General features: G+C 43.8%; 1 protein-coding gene across 3 annotated transcripts in view; it reads right to left on the reverse strand.

Annotated features, from left to right (window-relative positions):
* The window catches only part of arhgap31 (Rho GTPase activating protein 31), a 102,357-nt gene that overhangs the window by 45,819 nt on the left and 39,291 nt on the right, over positions 1 to 17,247 (reverse strand). For 2 of the 3 annotated variants that reach the window (XM_078559910.1, XM_078559911.1), the window contains one exon: positions 6,527 to 6,629. In XM_078559910.1, the coding sequence (XP_078416036.1) occupies positions 6,527 to 6,629 (103 nt within the window). Of the gene's footprint in view, positions 1 to 6,526; positions 6,630 to 17,247 lie in introns of those variants that run through there. The other variant, XM_078559912.1, reaches the window with a different exon arrangement.

Raw genomic sequence — 17,247 nt, forward strand, 5'->3', positions numbered from 1 at the left:
TCACCTTAGTGCCTGAGTTTGAATCCAGCTGAGACTGATAGGATGAAAGTCTTTGCTGGGTTTTTGCTGTTAGGATTTTAAGTAAAATGAATTTGAGCAGTTATTATCTAGTATTTAGCGATCATAGGCTCACAGCATTATAATGCCCACAATTTTATTAAATGTCTCTTAGAAAGACCATGGTGAAGCATGGTTGATCTGAAAAAAAATGGTAAAATATAAGGGCTGTGTTTTCCAAACTTCTATTGCCTGATTTTGATGGTCCCAGGTGATTGGGATTGAGAAATGTGGAGGGAGATCGTTAACCTGACTCTCCGGAAACTTCTGCCTACCAGGGGTGATTTAGTTTATTGTTTTGACTCGAAAAGAGTTACCAGGGGTGATGGTGGACATTGAATATATCTGTCCATATTTGGACATGGAGATTCGAATGATAAGCTAGTGATGGGCATTGACCAATGTCTTGAAAGCTATGGGGACACTCGGCTTTAGCTGTGGTGTGCCTGGGGCTAGCATTGCTAAGCTAATGGGAGGCCCTTGCCTGGTGCAATGGATTTTGGTTAATATTTTCAGCCTAGGGCTGCTTACCCCACCCTTCAACATGTACCACGACCATTTGCATCCCCCCAGGCACAAGGCTGCGGACTTACCACTGGGAAGTCTGACAATTAGTTTTGAATAAACCTAACCTCAGAGGTTTGGCTGGAATCAGGGCTTAACAAAGAGAGTTGAGCATAAAGCCTGACTCACCACCAATTGAACAGCATTTCCCTGGATCACAAAATCTAGGTCTGGTCTAGTCAAAGTTGATACATGTATGTCTATCCAGCTGTTTAACTTTCATTACTTAAGAAAAAATGGCTCTTTAACTATGAACAGCCAAAGGGTCAAAATGGGTTAATTTCTTTAATTAGTAATTTAAGTAATTTCATATGAACTGGCTAAGATGTGCTTTCCTGTTATGGCTCAGTGTAATTTCAAACCATTTATGTTTGACAGAATGAATCAAAGAAGATAAATTATTTTAAATATTTCAAAGAGCTGACACATACATGATGGACTGAATGGCCTTCTTCTGTGCTGTATGATTCTATGGTTTCTTTTTGGAGACTTCTACATTTAACATTTCTGAAGATAATGCATCCCTGTGGTAGTCCCAAGTCAGGTGCAGCAGAGGTACAGAGTAAAGAAACCCCTATTCTGAATCTATTCTCAAAGGGTTTGATCTCCCCACTGCACCAGAATGCATCTGAATAGAGGCATGGGTACTCAGTGGCTGATGTCGCTGCTGATGGAAAACCTCAGAAGTGATGGAAGGTGCTGGAGACTCAGTGAGCACCATCCCTCCAGATTTCCCAATCCCAACCACCCTGGTACCATAGAGGCCAGAGTGAGAAATCCAGCCCTTAGATTTAATTTGTTCAAGAAGAGTTACAGGTAGAGTAGCTCAAATTTGGCAACCTGGGAACTGAGTCCATACCAGATTTCAGAACTTGCTGGTTTTCTGAAAAAAAAAATCGGAACTACTTAATTCAGTGACTAGGGGACATAATATGATCTCTCTTCTCTCTGGGTTGGGTGGGGTCAAGGTTCACTAAGCCACCCGGAGTGCGGGTAAACATGTCTGGTTTTCTGACAGCGTCGGTCTTTGGGTAAGTGCATTTGAGGTACTCTGCCTGTATTGTACAGTTACCGCAGCTTTCACTGAGACAGGAAGAATATCACATAGTGCAGAATTTTGCCCTTGATGGGCGGGCGGGCCCGAATAACTCGGCACCGGCCGGGCAGCCGATCGCCGTCGCCAAAACAGGCCCTGCCGCCATTTTACATGGGCGGGCCAATTAAGGCCCGCCCAGCGGGACGCCCAACGGGAAACGCTATGCGCTTCCTGTGCGGGTGGGGGGGGATTCCCCAACTGCGAGAGTGCGCTCTTTCGCACATGCGCATGAAAGAGCGCACATCTCCCTGAGGCTAAGTGGTGCCTCAGGGAGATTGCTGAAAGGCTGTCAAAGATTAAAAATAGAACAATAAAAAATTCGTTAACATGTCCCCCTCATGTGAAAATGTCGCACGAGATGGGACATGTTAATGAAGTACACAAAACGTTTTTAAATCCGATATCAAATCTCACCCTGCCACTGTAAAAAAATCACTTGCCCGCCTGCCCGTTGGGCCCATGCGCCGAGCTGATGTTCACACGGGCCCCTCAAAATCCTGGTTGATTGGTCACTTAATGGCCTTAACAAGGCCTTTAATTAATGGCGGACGTGTGTCGCACTGTATAGCGCACCTGCCGACCGAAACATCACAATGCCACGCGCTGACATCGGCATGCTCGCGTGATGTCAGCGTGCGACATTTTAAGCGCTGACGTGCGGGCTCCACCACCCGCACGTCATCCAGAAAATTCAGCCCATAGTGTGTTGGAGTTAAAAGGAGCCGATTATGGTTGTTTTAGTAAAAACTGTGAGATTCCACAGGTTTTAGTTAAATATGTTGAAGCTTCAATAAAACATTTAATCCTGTAATGAGCAGTCAGATAAAAATCCTTCTTGTCACATTTGCTAGTTTAATTTACATTTTAATCTATAGTATTGTAATCCAGTTTCATGTGTGGACATTTAATGGTCCATGTCTTTTTTGATTCCTTGCTGTAATATGATTTTTATTCATTTATGAGGTGTGGGCATTGCAGGCAAGGCCAGCATTTATTGCCCATGATAATTGGCCTTGAGAAGCAGGTGTTGAGTCACCCTTTTGAAGTACGGCATTCCATGTGGCGGAGTAACACTTACAGTGCTTGTAAGTAGAGAGTTCCAGAATTTTGACCCAGTGACGATGGAGAAATGGCAAAATCTGGAGGGGAACTTGCAGGAGGTGATGTTCCCATTCAGCAGCTGCATTTTTACTTCTGTGAAGTGGGTTTGGGAGGTGCAGTCAAATGGACCTTTTCTCCAACACCTTTTATTGAATGATTGCATGAGAAAAATTGCACTTCTTTGTCTAGGTTTAGTTAAAAGCTGTCCAGTCCAGTAACAATTGTAGTTCAGGTCTGTGTATGAAGCTTATTTTTTATGTATGTTTCAAGATTGGTTTGAACATTTTTTTGGATCTAGGCTTGAGGGGAGGAACCAAATTGAACAAAAGCAGATGGGGTTGATCGCTTTGCTAAATGTGTGGCAGGCAATTATTTTGAATTGGACTGTGAGTTATGAAAAACACACACAGCCCATGGCAAGCAGTGAAAGGGTGTTTGAGTGTCAGTTTCTGTTCAATGTACTGAGTTAAGTTATTGTAAGGAAGTCAAACCAATTGGCAAATTCACAGGAAAAGATGAGGTAGGCTAGCTCATTGTCAGAAAAGATTATAAGAAAGAATAAGACCGGGATATCTATAAAACAATAACTATTTCATTTACTCTAGTAGATAACATACTTCCTACTGTAAATATATAGTTGTACGATGCTAGCTATCAAATGAGGTGCTTCTATTTTGCTTGTTTATTACATTTGCTTCATATTTTAAATTTAAGAATGAGGTCTTATGGGACACACTACCAGTTTTGCAGACTGAAATCATCTTAAGGAGGCAAGATTCTCCTTTGGCTCCACTATTCAGAGAGCGGTTTCCTGTTAATTGCCTTGCATGTGTCACTATTGGGGTCTCTGGATTTCAAGGGAAAGTTGAACTTTTGCGAAGACATGGGGAGTTGGAATCCATCCATGACAGCTGAAATAATCTTGGTTTTGAAGATTTAAAAGGCTCCAGAAATATAATAAAACGGTTAATGTATTTTTAATAAACAAACTAAGGGTGGAATCTTCCCAGCCTCATGGAGGCAGGTTTGGAAGTGGGATCATGAGCAAAATTTGAGACTTGTGCATCAGGTTTGCTCCCCCAAGTCTCCCCGCCTCTGAACAATCTTACCACAGGTGGGCTCAACAGGGTAGTAGCTGCCCACCCGGTAGTAGCTATTAGGCCAATTAAGGGATCAATTGGGGCCTAACTGCGGACTCCCCGGGATCTTCTTGATGCCGTCACAGCCCATCGCAGGGTCAGGAGGCTGGCAAAAGCTTGGAGGCAGCATCCCGGTAGCAGGCAGGAAGGCCATTGTGGAGTATGCTGCATAAGTGCAATGGCCGCAGCCTCGGCTATAACTCTTCCAGTGGAGGGCTTCCCCCTCAGCACTGTTGGACTACAAGCTGTGGGCCCTCCGCTTTTCCAAATAATATTCAAGATTCTGAATGCCTTGCAAACCTGCTAACCATCTTTCATTGGATGGTGAAAGCAGAGGTATACTAGTCCATTGGAGTTAATGGACCACTAATTAAACACTTTGCACCACCCCTCAGTGCCCCCACACTCGCCACCCACTCCTGTTCTCTAATCTTTGCTGAGTTTCAATTTGCATAACTGTGGCCTAATGATTAACCCTTGATTACAGCAAATCATCCACTGCCCACCATGTTCTCCTACCACCTTAGATGGTGGAAAAGAACATAATGCCAGGTCATTGTACAGGCTAAAAGTAATATCCAGATTTATTTACATATTATACATAGAAGCAAAAAAAAAGCAAGAAACTAAAGAAGACAGTGCTTAATGAGCATTGCAAAAAATCCAAGAAGGATAGCAATCCAGCTGGTCTCTTTCTCATTTAAGCACCATAATTTAGGCTGATGTTTTAGTGCAGTAGTGAGGGAGTGCTGCATAGTTACAGTTATTGCCTTTCCAATGGAAGCTAAAGTAAGACGCCCACGGCCTGGTCAGTTGGTTGCAAAATGTCCCTTGGCGCTATTTGAAGAGGAGTTCTCCTAGTTTCATGGCCATCATTCCTCCCCTAACTAATGCCTTCAATAACCAATCTAGTCCTTCATTTATACATTTGTCATTTGTTGCACTTGCTGTGATATTTACCTCAAAAGTAATCCATTGGTTGAAAAGCACTTTAGAATATCCTGAGGACATGATAAGAATTTTATGAATGCAAGTTCCTTCTCTGCAGGCTGACCCATTTGGAGTCTTTCAGAATGTAGCAGTTGCTTAGATGAATCAGCACACTTGCTCATTCCTTGGTTGAAAATCTTTCAGGATGAAATGTTACGCATTTCAAGAGCTCTGTATGCCCATGGAGCCAGGGTATCCTTGCCAGAAATAAAAGACTACTGAAAACCTTATGTTTTAGTGGTGTGAATCCCTCATGATCGAGGGGCAATGAATGAAAAAGATCCCACGGAATGTTAATGAGAAGCTAAACACACATCGTTTGGATTTCAAGAATCTGAGGATGTGATACAAGCAACTTTATTTTAATCAACTTGCTACAAAAATGAACATTTGAAAATGATGGAAAGGAAGACCCCAGTTGGTGATCTCCCTGTGACCATGTGTGGTTCACACAGATGACAGGGTTGACCTTAACCTTTGTGTAATCGACTAGTCGAGTGTGCCAGACAATTGCCTGTTGTAAAGAGGCAGCCGCAATTGTGAGGCACTGGCCTCATTAACGTCAGGATAGGGAGCTGGTGGAGAGTAGGGAAAAGGAGTAGGGTGGGCAGGGAAGAGTGGGGCGAGTGAGGAGGGGAATGGGGGTGAGTGAGGAGGTGAATGGGGGAGAGTGAGGAGGGGAGTAAGGAAGGGTGGGCAGAGAGTGGGAAGGGGAGTTGGGTAGAGTGGGGGTGTTGCCAAATGAGTGTTCTGATGCAGCTTGTCAAATTGAGACCTTCCAATATTGGTCTGTCCCAGCTGCTGGTAAGGTAAGTCTGGGCAAGAGGATCATGATCACAGAGGGTGGGGCTCCTGGGTAGTACTAAATGGCCCAGATTATTTTTGTGTGGGGTGTGGTGGAGCAGTGTGCTACATTGTCCAGAACGTGCACAGAACGTGCACAGAGCATCCTCTACCAGTTCCAGTCTAACATTACAAATTGTAGCCTATTGCCTAAGATAGGCACTATGGGCACCCAAATATAGGTCCATTTGAAGATGTCGCCAGCCTCCTCACTAGAGTTAAGGGGGTAGTGAGACAACTGACTCAACTTTGAGGCCTTATTGCTCCCATTCACACTAGGTGATAGAACTGAAAATTGACCCTAACAAGCCTTTTACTTTTGCCGCCATTTTAAAAAATATTCAGCAGGCAAAACATGACAAACTTCCTTAAAACCTAATTTTGTAATTAATAAAATGTACTTAATGCATCAAAAATACTTTAAATCTTCTGTGCCTCACTTTCACCTCTTAAAACCCCTGTCACTGTAAAACCTGAGGCTTTTTATAGGTATTTAAGAAGAAGTCACAGTAAGGGTTAAGTTCAGGAGTGCTTTCACTGAGTAAGGCCAGACTCAGTTATTGCCTGAATGCAGCTTCAAGCTTGATATCTCTGTGAGGTCAAACACGATTGCATCTACACTGATTCACACCTGAGGATAACACTTTCCTCACCCTTGAGAAATTTCAATGCTCTAGACCCAAGTAATTTTGGGCTAATAATGATCATGAAACAGTACATTGCAGCGATGCCTTACCTCAGCTTCTGAATGTTGGATGTAATTCCTGAGAGCCTGTAGACCCCGTCTACGATGCCATGTTTTTCAATGAATTCTGCACAGCATTTGAGGACTTGAGGAACTGTGTGAAGAGAAGATGTGTTGAGTTGGTTCAGTTCTGAAAGTAATACTTTATCCAACCTTTCTTTATTGCAGTTACAAACATTAAAATACAAAATCTAGCAGCCTCCGGATAGGAACATAGGAACAGGAGAAGGCCATTCAGCCCATCGAGCCTGTTCCACCATTCAATATGATCATGGCTGATCAAACGCTTCAATGCCTTTTACCCACACTATCCTCATAACCTTTTACATTATTGTTAATCAGAAATATATCAATCTCTACCTTAAACATACTCAATGACTGAGCTTCCACGGCCCTCTGAGGTAGAGAATTCCAAAGATTCACAACCCTCTGAGTAAAGAAATTTCTCCTCATCTCGGTCCTAAGTGGCCTCCCCCTTATTTTGAAATTGTGTTCCCTGGTTCTAAACTCCACAACCAGGGGAAACATCTTACCTGCATCTACCCTGTTTATTCCTTTAAGTATTTTGTAGGTTTCAATGAGATCACCTCTCATTCTTCAAAACTCTAGAGAATACAGGCCCAGTTTGCCCAATCTCTCTTCATAAGATAGTCCCGCCATCCCTGGAACAAATCTGGTAAACCTTCGTTGCACTCCCTGTATGGCAATAATATCCATTCTGAGGTAAGGGGACCAAAACTGCACACACTACTCCAGGTGTGGTCTAACCAAGCTTCTATACAATTGAAGCAAGACTTCACTACTTCTGTACTCAAATCCTCTTGCAATAAAGGCTAACATTCCATTAGCCTTCCTAATAGCTTGCTGCACCTGCATGTTAGCCTTCAGTGATTTATGGACAAGGACACCCAGGTCCCTTTGTACATCTACACTTTCTAATCCCTTACCATTTAAGAAATACTCAGCACATCTGTTCCTTCTACCAAAGTGGATAACCTCACATTTTTCCACATTATATTCCATCTGCCACGTTCTTGCCCACTCACTAAGCCTGTCCAAATCCTCCTGTAGCCGCTTTACATCTTCCTCACAATACACATTCCCACCTAGCTTTGTATCATCCATGAACTTAGATAGAAATACATTTTTAAATTGATAATTTTGACAGCATATCCTGGAGTTAGCCATGATCCACAAGAGAAAACAGGGATAGATTTGAAAAAAAGTGTCAATCCCTTTTTGTCAATGCATTTACAAAAGTTATAAAGTATTACAAAGTATTTACAGCACAGAAACATGCCATTTGGCCTAAAAGGTCCATGCTGATGTTTATGCTCTATATGAACCTCCTCCCAGACTTCTTTATTTAACCCCAATCTAATTTTCTCCTAACAGAACACAGGCCCTCTAAACAGAGTTCTATCATGCTGCATTGCCCATCATAGCTTTTGTGCCATGCAAATTTTCTGGCAAGTGATTGTAAGGGGACCGGTGCTTATGTGGAAAAATTTCTAAGTGCTTGCTTTAAGATAGGATGCACTGTATAAAATGACACTCAGCTAGAGCTATGAGCTAGTTTATATTTGCAAAGGGAATGGAGTATAAAAGTAAGGAAGACTTGCTACAACTGTACAGGCCATTGGTAAGACCACATCTGGAGAACTGTGTATAATTTTGGTCTCCTGACACTCGCAGTGGAAGCTGTTCAGAGAAGGTTCACTCGGCTGATACATGAGATGAAGGGGTTGATTTATGTGGAAAGGTTGAGCACGTTGGGCCTATAATCATTGGAGTTTAGAAGAATGAGAGGTGATCTTTTGAAACATATAAGATTCTGAGGGGGCTTCACAGGGTAGATGCTGAGAGAATGATTCTCCTTGTGGGGGAATTTAAAACTCAGGGGCATAGGTTAAAAGTAAGGGTTCTCCCATTTAAGACAGTGATGAGGAGGAATTTCTTCTCTGAGGATTGCTAATCTTTGGAATTCTCTCTCCTAGAGAGCAGTGGTGCTGGGTTATTGAATACATTCAAAACTGAGTTAGACAGGTTTTTGATTGTGGAGCTAAGGGGGAGCAGGCAGGAAAGTGAAATAAGGCCGCAATTGGATTAACCATGATCTTATTGAATGGCGGAGCAGGCTCAAGAGGCCAAATGGCCTACTCCTGCTCCTAATACTTATGTTCTTATGATCTTTCTTGCTATGAAACTTGGTGACATAATCCAGGCTCAGCTTTTAAGTGAGGCTGAGATGAAATGACATTGCCCCTTCAGTACTGCTGCACAGACACCATGGCCAGAATTCTTACCTCGTTGGGCAGGCCCGTGCCCGACCTGAACAAACGTAAAATAACCCGCGATGACGTCGGGCGGGCATCCCAACGTCATCACGTACTTACGCAATATTTCAGACAGAGGACATGCACAGGAGTCAGCAGCGTGCTCGATGGCAATTAACAGGCCTATTAAGACCATTAATGTACCAATTAAATGTAATTCTTTGCTGCTTGTCCAACCTTACGGTTGGCGGGCAGGCGAAAAGGTCAAGCGGCATTTGTATTTTTTAGGAAACCTCATCCATGGGCAGGATGAGGCTTCCAACAGCAATTAAAAATAAAATAAAAATTTTAACTTTTCATTAATAACATGTCCCTGCTCATGGGACAGAGTCATAGTCACATGAGGAGACATGTTTTGTAACATTTTTAAAAACTTTATTTTTGATTTTTTATATTTTCAGCTCCCTGAGGCAGCTCTGTGCTAAATCGGCGAGAGCAGCAGAGCAATTTCTAGACACATCCTGTTGTCTAGGGTATGACGGTGCAGAGAGAGACCATAGCTCCTGGTCACATGATGACATCCAGATACCTGGCTCATCTGCATGTTGAGCTTCTTAAAGGGACATCACTTTTAAAGTGATTTACAACATTTGCTTTTTTTCAAAAGATAAATAAGATTTCTGGGACATTGGAACCGTTTCTGGAAGCGGTGGGACCTGTACAAGGTGGACTGGTTGCACCTGAACCGGAATGGGACCAACATCCTTGCGGGGGGGTTTGCTAGTGCTGTTGGGACGGGTTTAAACTAACTTGGCAGGGGGATGGGATCTGAGAGGAGGTTCAGCAGGGGGAGATGCACAGCCAACATTAGAAGAGAGAGCAAGTGAGTCTGGAAGGCATGAGCATTTAGTTATAAGGAGAGATTGGATAGACTTATTTTCCCTGAAGCAGAGGAGATTGAGGAGGAACATGATTGAGGTGTATAAAATTATGAGGGGCATAGATAGGGTAGACAGGAAGGAACTTTTTCCCTTGGTGGAGGGATCAATAACCAGGGGGTATAGATTTAAGGTAAGGGGCAGGAGGTTTAGAGGGGATGTGAGGAAGAATTTTTTCACCCAGAGGGTGGTGGGAATCAGGAACTCACTGCCTGAAAGAGTGGTAGAGGCAAAAACCCTCATAACATTGAAGAAGTATTTGGATGGCACTTGCAATGCCATGGCACACAAGGCTATGGGCCAAGTGCTGGAAAATGGGATTAGAATACTTGTTTGACCAGCGCAGACTCGATGGGCTGAAGGGCTTTTTTCTGTGTTGTAGACCTCTATGACTCATGCGTTACAAGTGAGACACATAGGCATTGAGTAATAGCAAACTTAGTTATACAGAGCTATGAGTACAGAAATAATGACTGTAAAATTTACAAGTTTGGAAGTCTAGGAGTCCATATATCGTTTCAGTGGTTTGACAGATCTTGTTATGCTGTAACCTTCTGGAGATGTGTGTTTTGCTCTTGGCTGTTCTCAATTTGCAGCTGTGTTGTCGGTGTGGTTGTTGTCCTGCTGTTCCACCCCACTGTCACCGTCTGGGTGTGTTTTTTCGTGTTGGCTGTGCACAATTGGTTTGTTGTGCATTTCTCTCAGCTGGCTTCTGTTCCTCCTCAACATTGCTGCATTGGATTTTGTGACTTCATAAGACCTGGGCTCACTGTACATATACCTCTGCGGGTGACCATGTTCCCATTTTAGGGTGTGCGACCCTGACCTTTTGCCCTATGTGTAGCTGAGGTAGTTCTGCACCTGTACACCGGTCATGCGTCATCTTCATCCTCTCTTTTTTCTCGAGAAGGGTGCCCTGCATCTCGGAGAATTTGGATAGGTATGGGTTGGCAAGATTGTTCTCACTTGCCTTCCAAACATGACCTCTGCTGGTGATGGTAAAACCATATCCAGAAATGTAGCTCAGAGGTGTAACATGGCGAAATTCTTGTTTCGTTGTCCTACGCTTCGGGATAAGTGATTTGACAGTGCGAACCATCCACTCAGTGAAGCCGTTAGATTGGGGGTAGTGTGGTGAGGACATCACGGCCCATTTTGCAAACATGTCCCTGTAAGGTCTGCCCGTATACTGTGGCCCATTGTCCAAAATTATTTCATCAGGCACACCAACAGATTGAATATTGCATCCAGTGTGTCCGCCACGGACGCACTTGACAAGTCCCTTGCCTGCCTGACAATTGGAAACCTGCAGAAGTGAACGGCGACTAAGATAAAGTCGTCTCCATTTATGGTAATTAGATCGGTGGCAATTTTGGACCAAGCAACTGATGGAGCCTTGTGAGGGTGTCGAGGTTCTTTATGTTGCTGTGGCTGGTGGCTCTAGCATGCCTCGCACTTCCTCATTAACTTCTCGATGTCACCGTTAATCCCTGGCCAATAGACCATATCACATGTCGGTCATCTCGTCCCCTCTATGCCCATATGGTGTACTTGTGACAATATGTCCTGTCAGAGAGCTTCATGCACAACTAAAAAGTACTTGTTTCCCTTTGAAAATTAGGCCTTTCGAGATACCGAGTTCATCCCTGTACACCAGAAATATCTGAGGTTGGCTAACACCTCTTTTATCATAATATAAAAGCAAAATACTGTGGATACTGGAAGTCTGAAACAAAAACAAAAAATTCTGGAAAAACTCAGCAGTTCTGACAGCATCTGTGGAGAGAAAGACAGGGTTAATGTTTTGAGCCTGTATGACTCTTCTTCAGAGCCTCTTTTATCATGTCGGGCCATCCTTCCATGATAGCTTTCCACAGCGCCTTCAGTTACGGGTCATTGGCTGTTTCTGATTGAAGTTGGTCACACTTGTGCTGACCAAAATGCAGTAGATTGATTCTGAGCACATCTTCCTCCTCAATGTCCATGCTATCTATTTGTAGGTCTGGTGAAATGTCTGTATTCTTGTTCAGATTCAGCAATCTGCTGAGTCTGTCCGAGGTGACCATTTTGGTACCAGGTTTGTAGCAGATATCGTATCCCTGTACTTTCACGAGGAGTCATTGTAGTTGTGGTGGTGCACTTGTCAGTGGTTGCACCAGATCATCTCCAGTGGCTTGTGATTGGTTTCTATAGTGAACTCCTCACCGAACAGGTAATTATGGAATCTTCTGATCCCAAATACCAGAGCGAACATCTCACGCTCTATGTTGGAGTAATTGGATTAGGCTTTTTGGATCCGAATGCAATTGCTTTACCATCTTGTGTGATGCACACTCCTAGTCCTTTCTCAGAGGCGTCAGCTTCCAGGATTGTCTTCTTCCTTGGGTCGTAGTACTGTAGGGTGCAGCTATCTGCTGACAGTGGCTGTTTGAAAGACTCGAACATGTGCTGGTAATTCTCCTGCCACAAATATGATATGTCTTTCTTCAGTAGCTCTCTCATGACGATGCTTTGTCAGAAAAGTTTGGAATGTGTGGTGCTAAGAAGTTGAAAAATCCAAGGCATCTCTGTAGGTCTTCTTTGTCCTGTGGGGTAGGCATGTGTCTGACATTCTTCGACTTTGCCTGGATTGGGATGGATTCTGAAACCTGAATAGATGGAACCAAAGAAATTGATCTGACTCATGTTCACCTGGCACTTCCTGTTATTGAAGATGAGCCCCTCACAGAGAGCCACTGCCATCAGTGAGCGAAGATTTTGATCGTGCTCTTCTTTGGTTTTGCCCATCACCGCAATGTCCTTGGCAATGCGTATGAATGCAGGCAACGCTTTCTGTGATTCTGTCCATACGTTGCTGGAACAGACCTTGGCTGACAGATAAGCAACAATGTAGTCTCTGGAAGCAATATCTTCCAAATGATGTTCTGACGGGGGTGACCTCCTGAGATTCCTTAGCTAAGTGGACCGAGTGATACCCATGTTTGACATCCAGCTTGGAGAAGAATTTAGCTGCTGGGAGCCTGGGATTCAGTTCCTCCAGTGTTGGAATCTTGTGTGAGCATGGCTTTCGGAAGAGGTTTAGAAGTCTTTGCTTTATACTTACCCTGATCGCACTGTCCTTCTTTAGAATGCACATAATTGGGCTACAATAGCCTGTGTGGTGATGCACATGACAGATGATGCCATTTCATTCCATGTCATCTAGCTCACACTTAAGCTTTCCTTGGATGTGAATGCTGCACTTTCTGGGAGGTTCAATTGATGGAATTGCATCTTCTCTGCATTGCCTTTGAAACTGCCTATAGTGTCGAACCTGTCCGGGTACAATGGTTGTTGCTCCTGGAGTGACTCAATGCGAGTGTTCTTGGTTTCTTCTGCTGCCATTGGTACCTCGGTGATCTTGTGCATAGTCACAATGTTGATATCTGTACATGCTGATTGCCCTGCCACTGCTAGTCTGCTCATGTCTACCAGGTAAAATATTCATGGTTTCCATGTTGAAATTGCCATAGCTGCATTGCATTATTAGTGTGTCAATGCAAAGGATTGGTGATCCACTGTAAGCAGCCAACTTAGCAAGTGTAGGTTGTACCATTGATTTCCAATGGGCCAGGTACATGTTCTTAAGGATTTGGACTGGTAGGGTATTTGTGCTAGCTCCTGTGTCAATCTTGGTCTTGAGTTTGTTTGCCAATTTTCTTTGGGCATATGATGTTGATAGTGGCAAAAGCTTCCAGTGGCCTGACTTCATCCACGCAATGTGACAGGTCTGTTCACCCTCTGGACGGAAGCTGTTCCACTCTGGATTTCGGCTCGGGTCAATCTTGATTTGAACCCCGTGTTATCGGCTTGCGTTTGCACAGGTCTCTGGCACTCTGCTGCTGTTGCCATGCCGCTGCCCCTGTCTTCTGTTTATTTGTGTCTTAATGTGCCCTCTGGCTGTGTCTCTGGAGTCAGATTTCTTACATAGACGGGCCCATCCCCGCACCGCACCGCATGCCTTGCACAGATCTTGGAATGCATGGGCAGCTTTGTGTTGGGTGCAACAAATCGCACTTACCACAGAGCTTGCTTGCTTTTGTGGCCTGTCTATCGTGCCAATACTGTTAGTGCTTGCAGATGCTGTCGTTTGGCTACAATGGCTTCATACTTCCTCCCAGCCTCTAGCAGCGCATCAATGCTGTGACCTTTCTCTTTTTCCCCAAGAGGTCTTTTTGGAACTTCGATAGGTGTTGAGGCAATCACCAACTCCATTATTTGCTCGGACAATTCAGTCTCTGAAAAGTCGCATTCGTCGCCCTTGCTATGGCATCCGCTGACAAACTGGCCTATTGATTCTTGTGGCTGTTGCCTGTAGGACATCAATTCTAGGCGATGAATTCTAAAATTTACTGTTACCTGAAGCTGAACCTCTAGCACTTTCCATATCTTTTTGGGATCTTTCTGGTCCTCTTCAGATAAACCAGATGTATTGACTCTATGTAACCCCTTATCACCAATTGCTATCAATATTTTTGTGGCTTATTTACTCGGTTGCGTAGCTGCTCGGTCTATGAATCTAAGCAACATTCTCTGTTTTAAAAGTTTGAATTCGGAAAGGACATCGGTGGCCTTCCAGTTCAAGCTGGGGGGATTGGTATCCACCCTTCTGCTGTTCTTTAGCCTTTTTCAGACACTATTGATATTCAGGAATGTTTTATGTGTCTCTAGAAGTGTTTCTGCTGTGCTCTCAGCTTTTTACTTTTTCTCTTGTTTTATAATTTACTTTGTGCCTTCTTGCATGCCTTAATTTGGTGTGCCTTTTCTATTTTTCATTTTGTATTTAACTCTCTACCCTCACCTCTGTTCCGACTGCCCTTTACTTTAAGTAGCGCGATCCTGAGGCAGCTGGCTGCTTGCCCAGAATTGCCCAGCCCAAAGGTACTTGCAGTTTGTGAAGTAAGTGAGCATTGTTTCTTCCATTTTCGGCACTTGTTTTCATCTGTTTTCTGTGTAGTGGGAGATTTTCATGCTTACTTTAAAATTATATTTTAAAAATAAAATAAGAACATGCAATGTGTTTCATGGTCATTTATCATATTTGTACACCTGTGAGAGGGCTACTGTTGCAAGTGGATAAGTGCCCCAGGAGAAAACCTGGGGTGGGATAGAGCTGAGGATGTCTTCAAAATGACCTGAACAATTTCTGAATTTGCCAAAGAAGCCACTTTGGCTGATTTTAGATATATTGCGGGATTTAACTCCACTATCTGTAGAGTTCAGAGACAGGGCTGAATTTTACACTGATCGGGCAGGTGCGCACCTGACCTGATCGGGCACTAAGTTGCGGGAGATGACGTCAGGCGAGCATCCTGACGTCATTCCGCGCTCGCGCAATATTTCGGTTGGTGGGCACGTGCAAAAGTCAGAAGTGTACCCGCTAACAATTAAGAGGGAAATTAAGCTCATTAACGGTGCAGTTATCTGTCATTTTACGTGGCCCGCCCGACCTTATGGTTGTAAGGTGGCCTTACATTTTTCAGCAAACCTCATCCAAGGGTGGGATGAGGTTTCCGTTATTAAATAAAATAAAAATAGAAATCTGTGTTCAGGTGCCTGATTGTGATGCTTGGATATTTTTTTCCTGATTTTAAGAGCTTTATTTCCTGGGTTTCAGGTCTTCAGCTCCCTGAGGCAGCTCTCTGCCTTCAGGGAGCTTTCTGTCAGCGCTTGCCCGTGCCCACATTGACATCATCGCCCGCCCTCCTCCCACCCCACCCTGGCAGCACTGAGCTTTTCAGTGCATGCTTCACGCTGGCAGGCTGTTAATTGGCCAGCCAGCGTGAATTCGCGATTGGGGGCCGATCGTGGTCCGCGGTCTGTTTCCTGACCGCTCCCGGGCCCGCCCACCACGTCCGCCTGCTAAGCTGAAGATTCAGGCCATGGGTTGAGACATGCAGTAAACAGGTTTTCAGCCTTCACTGAGGTACCCTAAAAAAATGGAAGTATTCTCCTGGCATCTACATGTGATTGAGAAAGGGATTTAGATATTCTTTTACTCTCAAGGAGGGCTGTTTAAAGCAATTCCTGGCAGAATTAGATCAACAGAAACAGAAATAACAGCAAAGGGCAATCAATGGAAATAAATGCAAAAAAACACTCTTGAAATAAAACCCTGGACTCAGTACGATCAGCTACTGCAACATCAAGGAGTGTGGAGGGAATACATAAAATGTGACCACCTTGGGGAATCTCCCATTACTGTTTTCTGCAATGTTTGCTTAACATAAAGCAACAGGACCAGTGAACGCAATACTGCAGCACATAACAGGGTGACTGAGAAAGCGACTATCTCACGCGTGGCTGCACATTGAGCAAACCCTCAGCACTGTTAGAGTCAACACCTCACCCTCACCCTCACAGCTGACTTCCATCAGCTCAGGCTGGGAGGGTGAAGCACTGCCAGCTGGAGCTGGTTGTGTTGCATCATGTATGTATTTCTGCACATTGTGGCTGGAACACAGCTATAACTAGCAGGATAGGAAGATAGTGCGACAAGCGACTTCTGAGGCAGTGAGACATTACACACTACATGCAGATCAACACACTGTTCACTTTTCTCAATATCATTTTCACTTCATCGAGAGTTCATTTTAGAAATCCTAATAAACATATTTGTTGTTTGAAAAAATGCGTCCAACCTTATCTGTGAATAATTTGCAGGGAAAGTAAATAGCAAGATATATAGCTCGGAAAAGTTTTGGACCTAAGTCCCACTCCAGAGTCATTAGCACACACTCCAGGCTGGTAATTGACTGAAGTACTGAGGGAGTCCTGCGCTATGAGAGGTGCTGTCCCTCAGGTGGATGTAAACATAACACAATTTGATGAAGAGGAGAGGAGTTCTCTTGGTATCCTTGGTAAATTCTGCTCTCAACCACACCACAAAAACAGATTATCTAGTTATTTCTCACATTTGCTGTTTGTGGGAGCTTGCTGTGCACAAATTGGAAGACATGTTTCCAAAATTGCTACAGCAACTATACTTCAAAAGTATTTCATTGGCCGGTAAGGGGCTTTGGAGTGTCCTGAGGTCATGAAAGGTGCTATATCAATGCAAGTTCTTTCTTTTTTTCTTTTAATGTAGTTATTGCCAGGTACTGTTTGAGAGCGGTGAGAATCATCAACATATTGTCAGCTTAGCACAGCTCTCAAAATTGGGAAAAACAGGACTGCATGCTGCTGTAACTTGACTGTTTAAAAACTTCAAATGATCATGGCTGTAAAAATGATTTAAACTGAGGTTTATATTAAGTAGGGGCCAGAATTTATTGCCTAAATAACGAGGTTAATGGTGCTTACTGTTATTAATGTGTAAAACGTTCAGCAACTTGTGGTGAGGAAGAGATACTCTGTAGATTGTGAATCACCACAAGATGCTGGGGATTTGTACTGCTTTCCATTAGCCTCATGAAAATGACAGCTCATCCTTAACTTGAGTGTCATGAAATGGGCACAT

Source organism: Cetorhinus maximus, chromosome 16 (genome assembly GCF_964194155.1).
Source record: "Cetorhinus maximus chromosome 16, sCetMax3.hap1.1, whole genome shotgun sequence".
In the NCBI taxonomy this organism is placed as follows: domain Eukaryota; kingdom Metazoa; phylum Chordata; class Chondrichthyes; order Lamniformes; family Cetorhinidae; genus Cetorhinus; species Cetorhinus maximus.